The sequence below is a fragment of the Nipponia nippon genome, unplaced genomic scaffold (assembly GCF_047370975.1).
Source record: "Nipponia nippon isolate SJK-2023a ecotype South Korea unplaced genomic scaffold, ASM4737097v1 scaffold_14, whole genome shotgun sequence".
NCBI classification, from domain to species: domain Eukaryota; kingdom Metazoa; phylum Chordata; class Aves; order Pelecaniformes; family Threskiornithidae; genus Nipponia; species Nipponia nippon.
This window is the reverse complement of record NW_028262330.1, coordinates 5,649,140-5,666,490: the sequence shown is the minus strand read 5'-3', so window position 1 is coordinate 5,666,490 and position 17,351 is coordinate 5,649,140. Positions and strand designations below refer to the sequence as shown.

Here is a 17,351-nt window from a genome sequence, read left to right as displayed (position 1 = left end):
TCACTGCCGTTCCTCCCAGAGGCCCTCCCGGCTCTTAACCGATCAGGTCTCTTCCAGCAGGGCGACCTCTAATGAGCTTTGGTCTTCCTAGTAATAGTCTGGGCTCACATCCTCCCTTGTGCATAGTGAAGAGGGGCTGCCAAGCGTGGAGTGGGTACAAGGTGGTGGAAAGAAGGTGAATATTCCGGTGCAGAAGCACCTATCAGTCTCTTGAGAGGAATGCCGGTTTGTACGTTAAAGGAAGAGGAATATTCCCTTTTTCCTCCTTGGTCCTTGCTTTGCTGATGTTGGAGAAAAAGTATCTGAGGGTCACAGATCTGACTCTGCATTATCACTCAGGCAGACAAATGTTTATGAAAGAATAAGCAATCAACTGATTAAACACTTCTTAGTAGCAGAAGTGAATAATGCCCTATCAAAAGCTATAACACAAAATTTATCCTGAAGAGAAAAAATTAATCAATTTTTATTTTACTGGTTAGAGGAAGACAATCTGGAATTAACAGCAGCTAGAAGCAAACAAGAGATACGCAGAAATAAACCACGCAGAACACAATGTGTAACAAAACCCAGCGGAGCGGGGCAGTAGTCAGATCTGAAAGGCAAGTCTCTTTACCTGCTCTGGCCCTTTGTCAAACATTTTTCTTGTCCTGGGGAACTGGTGGGAGTGGGGAGTATACTGAACCCCCATGTTGCCGACATTGACAGGTCTTACAGATGCGATGTCCCGACTGACTGGCTGTTTTGTCACATCATTTGTCAGGCTGGAGCTGCTTGTACTAGTGGTTGGAGGTGACCCTCTAAAAATCAAAAAAGAGGGAAAGGACTTAGGTATCACTGGACATGAGACTCTTGCCCATGCATTACGTTACTTTTACTTTCTTTCTTTCTTGTAAGATTTATACTTCACTGCTGTGCTTCCTCTACAAAAACAAAACAAAAGAACACAACCCCCCCATCCCCTCCAAAAGACATACAAACCCCAAAACAAGAGTGAACCTTGACGGCACCGACTCCAGACCGAGGATAAGGACATTAACATTTTGGGAACCTGCAGGCCACGATGCCTGACCTAAGGCACACTGACGAGCCATTGCATTTCAATGGGGAGACTGGAAGTCCTGTCAGCCCACAGAAAAGCATTTTAATTTACATGTAAACTGAGATTTATCTTATTGCACAGTTACATTATACTATCAGAAAACATTAAAAAAACATCACTGTGCAGTTCTGGGCCCTTCGTTTCAACTGTGAATCTTACTGGTGCACGTTGGTTATGGGGCTGCTAGATCTAAAGCCTGGTGTTTTCTCTTGGAGAACCGGTTTGGGGAAACAATCAAATTTTCAAGTCTTATCTTTGCCCATACCATTATCTCAATTTCACTGCAGCTTAGGTATTGCTTGTTGATCATCAGATAACCCTGACTTTTATCAGCTGAAAGTGCATAAAATACAGATTAGACTTCAATGGGAAATTTGGATACCACAGAGGTCAGACCAGAGCGCATCTGTAAAATCAGCAACGGTTAGCTCTTCCTTTCGATTCATCTTTAGATAATTAGTGCAACTTGTTACTCTTTGTCCTAAAAAGAAAGACAGGAAGAAACTCCCCGCCTTTTCCCAGAGCTCTTGTTTCTGAACACCTTACCAGTGCTAAAACAAGAGGTACCGAGACCTTGGCAGGTTCACTCTCTCTGGTGCAATTAACTGGGACGGCTGCTTGAGCGGTGACTGGCAGGGAGCACCTAAACCCGCGATGGTGAAAGTGCTCGAAAGCGACGCTGGAGCTTACCCCACTTGGTGGATGTGCATGCCCTTGTTGGTGGGGCTGGCAGGGGCAGACTGCGTCAGCGAGGAGGTGTCGAGGATGCGCTGGGGGCGAGCATTTACTGTTGCCTAGAGAAAAAATACAGCAGAGTCCTGAACAGCCAAGACTGCAGAACACCATCCGCAGTTGTTTATTATCTAATACAATTGCACACCTGGGGTTAAATGAAGTTAAGCTCTCTATCAGTGTGCGTGTGGGTGTTTAAAAATGTATATGAAAAAAAAGCCCCTGTGCAGTTCACAACACATAAGATGATTTTACTACTTTTTTAGTCAGAAAACACTTACCAGAAAGTATCCTTCTGTTACTTACAGGGAAATGGCTTTGAGTAACACGTAAGCCTTTTCCTTAAATCAGCTGCAGCCTACGACCTGTACCAGCACTTCGAAACAAGCTGCCACCGGGCAGGCAGACAGCCCGGGGGGGTTCCCCTTCAGCACCCGGGCTTTCCCTCCCACCCCGCGACAGAGGACTGCAATTCTTACCACGACCCTAATTCAAGCATGCATTCTGACCCTCATTTCACCTTCGAGTCAGAACTCTCCTCGTCAATCTGGCAGCTGCCTGAAACTGGCTCCTGTTGCTGCTCCATCTCCCCTAACGAGAGCTGAACTTTTCCAAAGTTTGTTAGAGGATGCCCTTTCCAGCAGCACCACATCTGCTCTTAAGGGGAAGGCAGGATTTACATGGTTGGGTTGCTCCGAGCTCTACAAAACACAGCCAGTCCTGCAAAATGGTACCCTGGCACCCAGCCACCAGCTAGAAGAGACCTGTTTCTGAAAGAGCCTGAGAAGTTATCGTCCTTTCTCCCGGGGAAGGCCTCAAACACAAGCCAGGGGAAAGGCAGCAAGAAGTGCACAGACAGCTACATCAGCATCTCGCACTCCTCCAGGCTGAGCAAGCTGCTCACACCGTGCAAGCAAGCCTCCCCTTTAGAAAGGGAGAAGGCCTCCATTGCTTACGGACTCCTTTCTTCCTCTTCCACATTACCCCGCCTTCTGTGAAATGTTTGAAATTTCTCACATATTGAAATAACTTTTAAAGGAAGCCCCAGACTGGCATAGAAAACCAGGAGGAACAAATACGGCTATCCCACAGGCAAGCTGACTTTTATCATCTCTTCAAACATTAAGAAAATCCACATCTCGCAGCACAGGAGCCGAGCAGGGTTCTCGGGTGACAACACTAGGGCTTGTATCTAGCGGAAACCAGAAACCAAGCTAAGCCAGGTAAGACCAGCAGCTACTGAAACACAGGACAGACAAAAAGCAAGAGCTGTATGCATGGTCTTCTGGAGCCCAGACAGCTAACGAGCCTTTTAAAAGTTAACGTCTTTACAAGGTAGAACCAACAACCCTCGTGAACAATTCTATCTGTCTTTGCACTCAAAGTCCGCGCGTGTCTGCTGCAGAGAGAAATCTGAGGTGCTCGTGCTTGGGAGACACCCTGCCCTCTGCTTGCAGGAGCCAAAAGGCCTTTTAAGACAATGTCCACTTCTCCCTTCCTCAACCGACCCGGTGAGGTTTTCACCTCCCTCGCTTCAAAAGGTTCAAGCCCTCCTGACCATCATTTGTTTGGCTCCAAAGGGTAGGAGCGGTGATGACTGTCGCCATACAGCACACCTACACCGCGGCGAGCACCGGATTGCTACGGCTGGGAAGGCAAGTGCCATGACCTCCGGTGAGCCCGGCTGCCCCCGAGCCAGCCCCCTCGTACAAGACAGGCTCATTTTATGTGTTATTTTCCTCCTTTTCATATGGGGGTGGGAGAGGTCCTAAAGGTCACTCATCTCTCCATCACTCGGGAATGCAGTGGGGTCTCCGGTGAGCAGCCGTTACTACACGGGGCTGGGACAGATGATCACACCATGAGAATGGAAAGAAAGCAGAAACAATTTAGCAACTAGTGACATATTATTATTCATAACTAATTTTAATTAGTCACAGAAGGCTCAGTTTTAAGATTCTCGCAGTCAGGTCTCTGTCACCTGAAATGGGTCAGGTCACCTTGTTTCACAGCAGAGGGACAAGGTCAGCTAACGATAATTTGCTGAAGGGGTACACAGGGAGATGAGCATGGCAGACAGCCTTCCTTTTCCTGGGAAAAAGAAAAAAGCAATTTCTTTTCTGAAGGCAGCGACCAGTGCGAGGGCCGCAGTTCAGTGATATGTCAGTGTACTTTGCTGGAGGCAGCAGCTCCCCATTTCCTGGGGATTTGCTCTTCTGCCAGGCAAATCATCTCTTTTCAGGAGGGGAGATGACAATTCATAATTTTGCAAATCGACTCCGTGTTAAAAAAAACCAGAGCACACCGTCAAAATTACTTGCTCATGCACAGAAAAGCCTGAACCAAGGAGTGATGTCGTGGAGGAATAACGCCTGGGATAATTCAGCCTCGAGCCTTCCATTAAAAACAGCTGGATGAAGCAACCTGGGAGGAAGCAAACTTTCCTTAATTAATTGTGATTTCAAAGAGTCTTAAAAGGCCACCATTGCTTACTGGGTCCTTTTTGTTTGTCTTGGCACAGGCAAAAAGCGTGTTTTAGATTTTTTTAAAAGATTAGGCTGGGAAGGAGAGTTGTACCATTCCAATCTGCATCATAAATACAAATCACAACACCGCTGCAATCTGTGTGAGAACTAGCAATGTCTAATCAGCCCATGAAATAAAACGGCATATTTCACATCCAGGAAGCATGCGTGTCTGTGCAACCTACTCACCGGCTGCTCAGAAAGACTTCACCCTATTTAAAGACAACTGGAGTTCTCCTGTACATAAAGATCTATATTCATGGCTCTGTTAAAAAACCTGAATAGGACCAGTCTCATTTGAAAACAAAAATTCTGCTTTAAATTCATGCAGTGCCTTGCAAATAACTATTTTACAAACGTGCAGACTCTTAAACTGGACTTTTGCAGTCACAACACTCACAGTACTGGTCCCATGTTTTACTGCAGGGGATTAAAAAGCATAGCAGTATTTACTTCTTCTAAGCTCCCCAAGCACGCTGCTCTCAATGTGTTGTCTGAGCACCCGTCAGAGCAACTGAGTTACATGACTAACACCTGCCTGCTACAAAATATGTTTAAAAATCATAAAGACTTAAAAGCACAGAGCTTGGCAACATTTTGAGGATAAATATTTAGTTCACCAAAAATAACGATGCAGTTCACCAACACCATCCAGAAGTGTAAGCCCATGGCTAATTTGTTCGGGTCTTTCAGCTAAAAAGCCCGACAGTAACAGGCAATGCCATACAGATCGCAGAGCTTTGTTCGGTTGTGTCAATGTAAGGACCCTTCCGCTGTCCAGGTTCCAAAATGAAGCCTCTTGTTCCTTGCATTTTGTATGAATTAGAACAAAAGGATTAAAGCCCTAGAATATTCAAGCGCTTTACTTCACCTGAAGCAGTATTTTTGTTTAAGCATGAACATAAACTTTTGGTTTTATTCCATGATAATATTCAAACAACAAAATGGAAAATGCGTTGTTTGCACATACTCGGGAGGATCCAGGCTGCTCCCTTTTACATCCAACAAAGCTTCATTAGCACCAAAGAAAGATCTCAGGATACAGTTAGCAAAAATTTAATTGTTACGGATTTGTATTACACATCAGACAACTCCTATAATCTGTCTGAGCTCACACCAGCAGAGACACGGAGGTCAGGCTGTAAATCCTGGCAGCGCTGCTCACAGTGGGAGCTTTGTCCATAATGAAATGAATAAAGGCCAGATCATAACCCAGGACCTGAAGCCTTAACTTCCATTTTGGTGGGCTGTTAATAGGATTTATTTTTTTCTTTAATAAAAAAAAGCCTTTTTGGAAGCCACCTAAGCCAGGTGGTGCTGGCAAAAGCAAAGCCCACAGTATCAAAAAGTGCACAGCAGTTAACCCACTATATACACAGCTGCCCAAACTGCTGGACAAACTGCATTTTTAAATACTTTCCTTATGGATCTTTTGGCTAAGGCAAAGAAGAACAAATAAGTTTTGCTCACTGAAGCATCCCCAGATAAAAATCTTTGTAAATGGGAATGTTTCTTTTATTATTTTGCAAAACCATTTGAAAAGCCATTGCCTTAGAAAGCCAGGGACAGCAGCTGCCTGAGAAGCAGAGCATGAGATGCGTGATACCCATCCACTTGAGCTTTTGGACTCCATTCAGCACCAAGGCATCTAGGTCCACGCCTGTCAGAATCAACACAGAATTTCCCAAACCATAACATTCACTACGCATATCACAACATAACGATCAAAATTCCCGCTGGCTAAGCAGACCCATCACAGTGCTAAGGAAGACATCTGCAGGGCACAGCAGCATCTTTATTAATATTTATACATCTCTCTCCACTAGCAAGGGAGTAAGTCCTGCAAAAATATTTAAGACAGGAAAAGCAGTTCTGGTTCCTCTTTATACCCCTTTTAATCCCCTAGTAGGAGCAACATTTCATTTTGAAAAGAGCCTGCCAAAATACAAAACTGAAACAGTTTCATGCATCTAGAAAGAGGGAAATCTTTCACCTTTTCCTTTTCTTATTCACCTTAGTTTGGCATCTCCAGCCTGACAGTAATTTGTTGTACATCTGAATCATCAGGGAAGGACTGACCTCGTTGCCCCCACTGTCAAAATAATTCTCTATCCCAAACCCCAGACTTTACCACTCACTGGCAGCTATACTTAAAACAAATAAGAGAGTTCAAATAAGTAACTATTTTCTCAATAGAAAATCAGATTTTAAAGCAAGACATCTCTAAGGCATTAAAATGGTAGTGCACAATGCTGGCATCTCTTACTGCAACTTTAGCTTAGAAGCCTAAGTCTGAAGATTTAGGATTATTCACTGGAAATCATCAGTAAGAGACGTCATCTTGCATCGCAATGGCTCATGGTCTTGATGCTAGAGCAACTAGAAAGCACGGGGGAAGGACAGCTTTCTGACACCATCGACTGGGGCAGAAGGGGGAAGGCAGTTGGTGAGAAGATGTTCTGGGGTGGCCTGGTGCTTGGTTTCAGGTGCTTCCGCAGCTCCCTAAGCTGGCAATTCTGAATCAGCAGTGATGGCAGCCTCCAGGGACATCTTGTCACCCTTGGAGGATGAAATGTGATGAGAATGGTGGTTTTGGCGGATTAGGCCTGGGTTGAAGAGGTGAGTAGTGGCAGGGGTGTCTGCATGCTGACTCACATGTACTAGTTCACCTGGATTGGAGAGCCGTTGTGGCTTCAGTCTGCAGGCCAGTCCCACTTGCATAATCTAAATCAGTTTGCAAACGGATAATTTAATGAAGTACATTTAAGGTTTCTCCCAGGGACTGATCTAGATATATAGACTTCTAAACAAGACCTGCTGTCTAAGGTCTGTACCTAATTTATACCCTAAAAAAATCCCAGGCCCTCCCCCATTTATTTATTTTACCTGATCAAGAGTTCATATGAGTGTTTATCGTTTTGAAACATTAAAAGCTCCTTCCTTCTGCAATAGATCCAGACTGAACTAGGACCACTTACCAGAGCTCTCCAATGGATCTATTCAGTTCAGTCTACCTATGCTTTGCCTAAGCATGAAAAAAATTAACATAGAAAAGCCTCACAGACACACGTGAGCACAGAAGGGCATACCTTGTAGGCAATACTGTTGAGAACTTTCATAGCCAAGTCAGAGACGTCAGGATAGGGGTCGGCAGCTAGGTGAAGGAGTACTCTCCAAATTTGGGTATAAACACTGTTGAAACTCACACCTAAAATGATAAAAAACAAAACAAAAAACAAAGCCCCACAGCACATGACAATCCATCAACTCAAACTCTTTGATATTATGTGAGAAAATTCATTAGAACTCCAAATATCACAATGACATCTAAGAAAACATCAAGAGAAGAGCTCAAAAACACCCTCCATGGGCATTTTTGTCTCCATTTTATCTTTATTTGTGAACTCTAAAAGGGCTTATAAAATGAAAGTGGGAGAAAGAAAAATAAATTAAAGACGACCTAAATAAGCTTCAGTCAAACTGCTACTTTTCTAGGCTCCTGAAGTAAATAATCTGAAAAGGCCCAACAGAAGATCAGATGTCTTTGGAGTTCCTGAGCTAAAATACTAAAAGGTGCAAAACCACAGTTACTGGCTTATATTTTATGGTTATTTTTATTGCTGTTTTAAGCATTAATACTCAGCTTGAATGTTCAGAGTTTTATATATTCTACAAGTTTACTAAACATCTAAGTGTTAAAAATGAAGCTTTAGGACCTGTACCTTTGCAAAGCAGTAAGTCTAACTCAGTCCCTCCTATTGACATTTGTATCAATTCCTCCATTGCCAATTTGTTATTTAATGAGAATATCTGCCGTTTGGTATTTCAGCAGAAGGGACTGACAGATTCAAAGTACAAATCAAATTAATAAGCATTTGCAACAACTGACAAAATTCTGTGAACATTTTATTTTGCTGCTTTTAGGCGAGTCTTTAATTTGTTATTCTTTCGTCTAACCCTCACAACGTCTAATAGTTGTAACACCGTCGTTTGGGAGTTGAGCCATTTGGACAATATTAAAGTGGCTGCACTAACAAAAAAAGGAACTAAAATAAGGATTTCAGATGAGTCACAATCAATGGTAAATGACAGATCAAGCTGTTACTGCATTTCCTTTCGTGTTTCTGGAGACATCTAAATATAAAGCGTTAAGTTAGGAAGAAAGGGTTCCTTGGTCAACAAGCAGCTTCTCACCTTGCATAGCTGCTAAACCTGATACCCAAACCAACAGAAAATAGACTTGGACAGTCCAGTTCTGAACTTTGGCTGAAGAAGGCAAGTAGTGCACGGTAATAAGCTTCAGGAGTACGCATGTGGCACTTCATATGCTTGTCTGCATCAGCCAAGGGGATCTTTCTTCTGCCAGAAAAATTCCCCAGCATCCAAGAAAGCGATAACTGTCAAGATACAGTAGAGTCAAAGGGCGTTGATCTGACATATTTGGTTTATGCCAGCTGAGGATGAATCCCAAAGCGTATGAAACCAACGAACGCGCGCGCACAGCACGCACGAGTTGAGCAGAACTGACTTAGAACGGTGCAGATCCAAGCTCAGGTTCTGGCTTTGGTCATAATAGGCAAAAGACATTGCCTTTTTCAGAAGCTCTTGTGTCTGTTTTTAAAATAAAGAAAAAGTCAATACACCATGAAGTAAGTCTTCGCTCAGAAGAGGGTTAGGCCTCCCAACCATAAAGGATGGCGATACAATGCTTGTCTGTCTTCTCCAGGCTTCTGACCATTTAGGTTTTATTTTTGCAATTGCCAGGTTTATCCTGGGAGCTTCTATTACCAGGGAGAGAAAAAGAGGAGGGGGAAGGACAAAGAGCAAGAGAGGGAAAGAGACAAAGTGCTACAAGCTGGGGGAGAAAAAAAAGCCCCAGCCACTGAAGCAGCTAGCCAGGTAATGTCATCTGAGGGCTGCTCCGAGCTCTACCTCCTACATTTGGCCCTGTGCTAGAAGTTATATAAGGACCAACGGGAAATCTGAACAGCTTGATTTCTTTTAAAGCCCTTGAAAGACAATAAAAGGAAAGGGAGAGAAAGGGAGAGCGAGAGGGTACCCATCAGTTTTTCCAGTGTCTCTGATAACCACCTCACTCATGACGCAGTCACGAAGAAAAAACCCAATGACATTTTTTATACATCTAAGCATCATGAAAAAAAACCCAAATTTAAAACAGAACTGCGCCAGTGCAATTCCTCATTCACTCGGCAGCCTTTGAAAAGAACAGAGGGAATTTCTACAAAAGCTTCTCAGGCTCAGAGCTGGTGCTTGAAGGACTGGTCCTTTTTTCTGCCATCCTCCCCCCGCCCATGTTGGTGTTGTTCACTGCACTGATTCAATCGAGTGACACATCTGACACAGCTCCTTGTAAAAACCTGAGCACTGGAGTCAGCGGGATAATGGAAGGCAGCAGAGGTGGCAGGAGGAACAGCAGCTTGATTTCATGTAATGGACTAAAATGCAAAAAATATCCATGAGATGCAAACAAAGAGCCGAGCAAGGAGGACGTGGTGTTAATCTAAGCAGACAGCTCTGTAATTAGTCAGACTGATTCAAAGCCAGTTAAATGGACCTTGCAGTATAGATTTACGTTTACAAAATGATTCCTCTCTGCTAAGAATGTCAAAAATAAATTGCCTGCCTTTACTGACGACTTTGATTTTCTTTGCATATGCATAACTCTCAGTTCAATTTAACAGCGAGCACCATGCCACAGCCCTGAGGAAGGGACCTGGCTGAGGTCCTGCAGCCGGGTCACTGAGTACACGAAGGGTAGAACCACGCTGGATGCAAAAATGAATGCTAATGTTTTTATTTATTCTTTTTGTTTTGCCAGGCTTTGCCAGGGTTTCCTTCTAATCCCCGGTAAAAATCACTGCAGTGATTTTAAGCCTTGATCTCCAGAAGAAGGTGCAGTCCACTCCCCACCCAACACAGCAGCAAAAACTGACCAATAGCTGAACTGACGCTGCTGCACGCCTTGGCCCGGAGACAGCTCCTGTGCCTGCACATCCCGCCTGCAGCGAAAGGCAAGTTTTGGACTGGTATGCAGTGAAACATAGGCTGAAATATTTCCAACTGAACAGTACCTGAGGACTCGGGTATCTGCTTCCCATCAACGCTAATCCCACCTGCTTTGTAAACGTGTATCCCACAAGTGTCTCTTCCTGTGAGCGACCTGGTCCTGCGAGAGCTACTCGGATGAAGAGACCATCCGAAATCCTGATCGCTCTCTGAACTCTCCTTCAACAAATGTGGACAGCAGCCTGTTCCTTAGAGGAACAGCAAACCAGCATTTCTTGCACGGACCTGACGGTCTGCAAACTGGGCTCTTTGCATGGGGCCATGTAAAGGGGTTCCTGCACACTCCAACCCCCGACGATGATTCAAATGGCAAAGCACGAGCTTTTTAATCTTTCAACAGAAACCAGAAGCGGCTCATTAGGAAAAAGTATGTTCCTTCAGAGCAGGTACGTCCCCTGGACCAGGGCTGCCATAGCCAACATGAAAGCCGCCCACCACAACCAGCCCATGCCACATCTCCTTATCTTTTCCATGAAGCACACGAATGAGGCCAGGGCAAATAACGGCACATTGGAGGGGAAAATAAAACCAAAAAACACCAACCATGGTGCTCTGTTCCCAGCTGTCACACACTGACAATTCTCTCCCCATCCCGATTTTCCCATTGCCTCAGCAATACCGCACAAACTGGTTTCTAGCTTACTGAGCTTGCAGTGTTGTCCCTGGCCACTGCGTTAGGCTCCTCCATCTTGCTTCCATAATGTTGGGTAAATAGTATGAACTGACAGGAAACCTCTACATCAAGCTTCCATTTCCAAAACCCGCTCAGATCCCTGTATTTTGCTACTATGCAAGTTACTATTTATAAATACTGCTGGTTGACCAGTTACTTCTCATTATGACTGTGCATTTAAATATATTGCCTAGTGATAGAGAAGGAGGCTCTACCTGTCCCAACGCTCACTCGCTTGCTTGCTGCGGCTCACTGTCCACCTACACCTCTCGCTTTCCTCATCCTCACTGCAGTAACCTCTCGCTGTATGTGTTACTTCGAGGTAGCTCTTCAGAATGGATCCTGTGACACGGCAAATAGTTTTCTGCCCCCAGCCTCTCCTGTGGGAAAAGAGAACTATTCCCCAGCATTTCATCGCTCCAAGATTTATTTCCCTCCTTCTTTGATCATTCCTTAATATAATCTTTCCAGCGATGCTCTCTGCAGGACAAAGACTTTAATCGTGCAGTTCGGATATGAATAATCAGCCTCAAGGTATGCAAAACCCCCATCTTAATTCCTCCCCTTTTCCTATCTTAAAACTAAACTAAACTAAAAATTTCCAGGACACCAAGATTAATGAGTAGTTGTATGGAAAAAGTAGCAAGGCTTAGCTTTTCATCCAAACCGATGTCTTTGTTGACTGACCACAAGCTGCCTCTTGCCAGCCTGAAAATACAGGCCAGAAATAAATGTCTCTTCTGGTAACAGGACTGTCTGGCCAAGGAACAGTCTGCCAGAAAAGAGCACACCTAGACTAGAAGTACATGTCGCATCTGGGGGGGGCATTCGACCTGTAGTTAGCTGTTGGTAAAATGGCACAAGAAGGAATGGAGAGTTTTTCCTCAGGTTTATGGGAAGAAGTACATCGTACGATGCCACAACGTCAGTAAAGTGGATAGACTGATCCAGAATAATCCCTCTAGCGCCATGTTCCTATAATCCAAGAGGGGAAGAAAGCCCTGAACGTCAGTGAATCAACCTAGGGAATGCAGAGTACAGAACACAGAATTAAATTGTGTTTGAAAATTTCTACTTTTGTTATTACAGACTAGATTTCTGCTTTGGTTTGATCCTACCATGTGCCCAAAGCATCCTTTTTACCGCTCTGCCTGTCTCAAACACTTGGCAGAGTCGTTACTGCAGAGCCAAATCACCGTTACTTCTTCCAAAAGACAGAGAGTAGAGCAAAACCTTTCTTCAGTCGAGACAAGTCTATCACCCAGGTGGACTCCTCTCTGAGTTACCCCACTCTTGCCAGCAGTATAGCAGTATTTTATTGCACACTAATACTTTAAAGAAAGGCGTTAATCTGAGCCCAGGCTGGCTGTGCAGCAGCCGCAGCACTACTGAGCGTGGCTGGAGCTGACGGCATTTTGAAAACTCTTTCCTTGGGGAGCAGGAGAGAGCAGGCTGGAAGATGGTGATTCTTCAGCAGAAATGAAAAAAGCCTGGCTTTCGGCAGGCGAATGCTGAAGGTAATGGGATTCTGTGTGAGTTATGAATTTTAAACACTTCTATAAGCTCTGTCATTTCCAGCTGGATATGAGCTCTTCTGATTGAATGAAGGAGGCTTTGGAGAACTGCTCTTTTTGTTTTCCTAGGTCTCCCTCACTCATCTCCAGCTCATCTCTAGATTCTTTTCCAACTGTGCTGTAAAGCTCTTGTGAGACAAGCCATCAAGCAGACACCAGTTTGCACCAGTGGAAATGAGGAAAACTCAAGTTGTAGCTTAAAATGGAGAGAAATTTCCTAACATTCCTGTCGTGCTTTAGAAGATCCAATTTCATTACCTACAATCAAAAGCAAATGAATTTATCAAGTTTCTAATGAACACTTGGTTTTAAACTGCCACAGGGGCTCAAGAATTAAAATCCCAGAATGTTTCAACTCAGGAGAGCCAAACCACCATTATTTCTTCTGGAAAATTCAGAGTCGAGCAAAAAGTTTCTTCAGTCAAGACAAGTCTGTCACCCAGGTGGGACTCCCCTCTGAGTTATACCACTTTTTTTCACTGATTTTTGAAGGCTAGAAAGATATGGGCACATTTACTAATGTCAAAGAAAATACACAGACTTCCCCCAGCACTTCTCTGTTTCACACTGCCTCCTCTGCTCCCTGGAAGGAGGTCGTTCCAAAAGCCAGGTCCTTCTGCACGTTGTCTGTATGATCATCCCAAAATGGCTTAGATGGTTTGAAAAACTACAACTAGATTAAAGCAGTGCTATCGTAGCAATCAGACATGACTGGGAAAGTTACTTGAAAAACAATGGAGTTGAACTAGCTTAATATAAACATTCCGGGTTTGCTCTATAAAAGAAATGCAAATAATCCATTACACGCAAATCAGCCATACGCTGCATAAATACAAGTAAAATTTCCTTTCCTTCTGTGTTATAGCACTTCGCTCTGCAGAGTTCCGTACATTACCCAGAGAGTCAGATGCCAGGAGAGAAAGGGACTGTTGGGCAGCGCTAAAAAGTTCAGTGCTGTTACTGATGTTACGGCTGCTTATCCAGGAGGAAAAAACAGAGAGGGGATTGGAGGCAGCGGGATCAGCCATGGAACTTTTTTCACAAAAGCAGATTTCTATGAAATACTCAGTCTTTTTGCTTTTAAGACACAGCCTGGGATTTCTTCTTTTTTATGTCCTATTTTAACAATGCGCATATAAACCTGCCTAGGAAATTAGCTTGGTAAGGCTTCCCTGGATGAGTAACACAATACAGTGGCTATGCCGTATACAAATACAAGCCGCATGAAAAATAGCCAGGGGAAGCAGTTAGTGCCAGTGTGCCCAGCTGCTGCGTCCATGGGATGAGGAGTCCTTGCTTTCATTCTCTAGCCAATGAAACTGCAGTGGACGCGAAATTCCTGTATACGCTACATTTTTGTGCTCAAATTCCTAACAGGACTGCTGTCCATCGCAGTGAAGAGTACAGCTGGAGCCAACAGCTCTCTTTTCCAATCCCTCCATCAGAGCAGGAGGGACTCTGCTCTGCCTATAGCCTAACCAAACACAAGAGTGGCATTTCTAGTGTTACAAGAAATTTTGTTGGATTAAGATCTAGCAGGAGCTAAGATCCAAACTTTCCACAAAAGCTAGTGCAAGGCAGAAAGGTGACACTGAAGGAAGGGTAGGAGCGTCTTTACTCACCTATTAGTGAATTCAGAGAAGAGTAAGAGCTGACTCGTCTCATCTTGTCAATAGTCTCAAACGACAGGATATACTCTTCATTCTCAGGGCTGCCCAAGGTGCTGCTGGCACTGCTGCTGGTGCTGAGATTCCCAGGAGAAAACGCAACAGAGCTTCCAGCTGCCAAAAGAAAAGGGAGCAGATGCTGAAACAAGAACTGGTGAGAGAACAATTTTTACCCAGGCGTTACAGCCCTTTTCTAAATCCTACAACGCTCAATGAAGGCGTAGGCAAATCCACAACGTCCCCTTTTAAACACCGAATGTTGAAATACAGAGTAAGCATCAAGGGGTCAGAAATGATTCAGTTAAAAATCCATGTATGTTAGGAAGTTGGAAGGCGGCTTTTTAGTCCCCAAACACTCAGAAAAATCAATACTAATGACTAGAAAGTTGAAACCAATTATGAGGGGGCTTCTCATCTAAGCCCTTGGAGCTGGCAGCTGGATAACCTGGGCTAAAATGTTAGTTTTGGCTCATGTTGTTTTGCTTGTGGTATTTCCTAGCTTGCAGAGGAAGGCGGGGAAGGAAGAGGCAAAGAAAAAAATGAACTAATTTTGAAACGTCTCTTACATTCTTCGTTCAGGCTGAGGTTCTGCAAGGACTTGTTCAGGTTCCTAGCTGTGGTAACTGCTCGGATGTTCCCATAAGAGCTGACGGACCGCAGCCTCGGTGTACATGGACCATCTCGCACTGGTGTCAAACTCCCGCCCTCTGTGGATGCAAAATTTAGCAGTTATAGATGTAACCAAAGCAATTATAGCCTCTTGGTTATTTCCCAGGAAATATACAACTAAAATACTACCAATATGAACAGAATTTAGTCATTGCCCCTTAAGCTACAACAGAACGAGGTATGACAAAGGATCCTCTGTGCACATAATCAGCAAGCACCATGTGTCTCTGCTGTTTAGGCTGTGATTTTGTTACATCCGATAAAACCAGGTGAGCTGAGCCTTGCCAGTGCCTGCAGACTACCCAGAGAGGCATGATGTCTCTTCTCTCCAGGTTGATGCTGGGCCACTGCCCAGACATTGTGCTAGGACACACTGCTACAGCAGACACCATTTCGTAGGCAGCATTTGCAGGCTTCTGTCTGCTTCTGCTCATTAAAAATCCAGTAATTTTTCTCATTATAAAGAGCTATGAAAATTCTGGTTTCCTGACCAAATTTCAGGCCTAGTTTCGACTCATATTTCACTCATGACCTGGATACTTATAATTTCCCAAACTTTCTCGTTTTCATTCCTGAATACGCACACAGTACCATGGCTGCAGAATAGCTATTTTATTGGTGGTGGGGCCAATTCTTCCAATGCATCCTACTTATAAATACTTCAGGATTCTTTTGGATAAGGAAAAGCACTATATAAACTGCATCTAATGCTTATTTCCTGCAGCAAAAAGGACAAATGTGGAGAAGCTTATTTTCCAATATGATTTAGTTATTCAGACCATAGGGAGATTGAACTACTCATTGCAGAAACAGCACATGCTCTTGTCTCCAAGCTTCTGTTGCAACAGTCCCATTATCCTTCAAGATTTCCAATGTACTTAACATCTAAAAAAAAATGTGAGCTTAGCAACAATTTCACTAGGGCTTTTCATTCCTCACAGAAAGCAATAGGGACAACAAAAGGGATGGGACCATAGGCACAGAGCATAAAGTTCTTCACTGCTTCGTGTCTGGTGCTTTACAGTAGCAGAGAGTACGGTTGGTTCATTGCTCTGTGGTGAGGTTTCTCATTAGGTCAACGTGACACTGAAGTTTCGGGTATAATTTGAGGGGAAAAAAAAGAAAGTCTGGTAAGCCTGTGTACTGCCTCGACAAATATACTTCAATTTTGATCTGAGGGGAATCCTTTTGAGTTTCACAGGGTGTTCAGTCTCTACAACTTGCTGGTGAGCTATAGCTGTGTTTTAGATGGAGACTCAGCAGAGGATGCGTTTCTCCAGCGCAATATATTATAGTGCTAAACAGACCTCAGAGCTACCCACCACGTCACTCAACTTTGTAGCAACGGTGCTATTTGATAAATCACCACCAGCAAGAATTTCATTGTGTTGGCAAACCGCTTAAATAAAAGTTCCCAAGTGCTTTCAGGCTATACGTTTCCTGCCCACACAAAACATCTACCTGTGGCAGCTGGAGAAGGGAGAGGGTAATTCTTCTCTTCTTCCATGAACTGCAAGGCGACGGTGCAGAAATTGCTCTCGTACTGAACCACCAGGTGACTTAAAGCCACCACCAGCTCCTACGGAAACAGGCAGAAGAAACAGGTATTTCATGGTTACGCAGGTCAGAAACAACGGATCAAAGGGAAACACAGAACAACATGGTCATTATTGTTGATATTATTGGGTGGCCATCCAGACTAATAATTTTCCCTTCACTTCACACAGATGAACTGAAGAAAGCCAGAGCACTCTGTTTCAAATCTAATTCTTCACAAGTCTTTTATACCTGAACAGGCTCCCAATACTCTTTGATTCTGCCCAATATTGTCAAACTGAGGCAGTGTCACAGAAAGCACTGAACTGGCAACTAGCACCCAGCTCCCTCTGCTCCCGTGCGTGCAGCAGTCTCGCCCATCAGAAGCGTGCGTTTCCTGCAGAGCAGCGATGAGCTGTGCTGAGGATCCGTGTCCTCAGACCTCCGTGGCATAGCCCAACCCTCTCCCGTGCTGCACACGTACGCATGGAGCGGAGCTCTCGTCCTGCAGCCTGTCCTACATTTGCTCTGAGCTGAAGCAAACCGATTCTGACAAGAGTCCCCTGGGGACATGGCTCAGCTTTTCCACGAAGAGCCCTGGTGTTTGAATCCTACACTGAACCGCACAGTCTCGTACTGACCTGCAAAGTCAGCAGCTAACAGGAGAACAGTGCTGCCTACCTGCAAGGGATCATCAGTCTGTTCATTCTCATAGCTGCAACCTGAGAACCTGAATTACTGGGGAGGGGAGGGTAGAGGTGGAGAGCTGGCTTTGGTTGCTGTTCT

General features: G+C 44.3%; 1 protein-coding gene across 5 annotated transcripts in view; it reads right to left on the bottom strand.

Moving 5' to 3' along the window:
* The window catches only part of RPTOR (regulatory associated protein of MTOR complex 1), a 160,169-nt gene that overhangs the window by 36,298 nt on the left and 106,520 nt on the right, over nucleotides 1-17,351 (bottom strand). For 4 of the 5 annotated variants that reach the window (XM_087750827.1, XM_087750825.1, XM_087750826.1 and 1 more), the window contains 6 exons: nucleotides 16,491-16,608; nucleotides 14,927-15,067; nucleotides 14,316-14,474; nucleotides 7,449-7,567; nucleotides 1,793-1,896; nucleotides 617-800 (listed from right to left, as the gene is read on the bottom strand). In XM_087750827.1, coding sequence (XP_087606953.1) covers nucleotides 617-800; nucleotides 1,793-1,896; nucleotides 7,449-7,567; nucleotides 14,316-14,474; nucleotides 14,927-15,067; nucleotides 16,491-16,608 — 825 coding nt within the window. Of the gene's footprint in view, nucleotides 1-616; nucleotides 801-1,792; nucleotides 1,897-7,014; nucleotides 7,084-7,448; nucleotides 7,568-14,315; nucleotides 14,475-14,926; nucleotides 15,068-16,490; nucleotides 16,609-17,351 lie in introns of all 5 variants that reach the window. The other variant, XM_087750829.1, reaches the window with a different exon arrangement.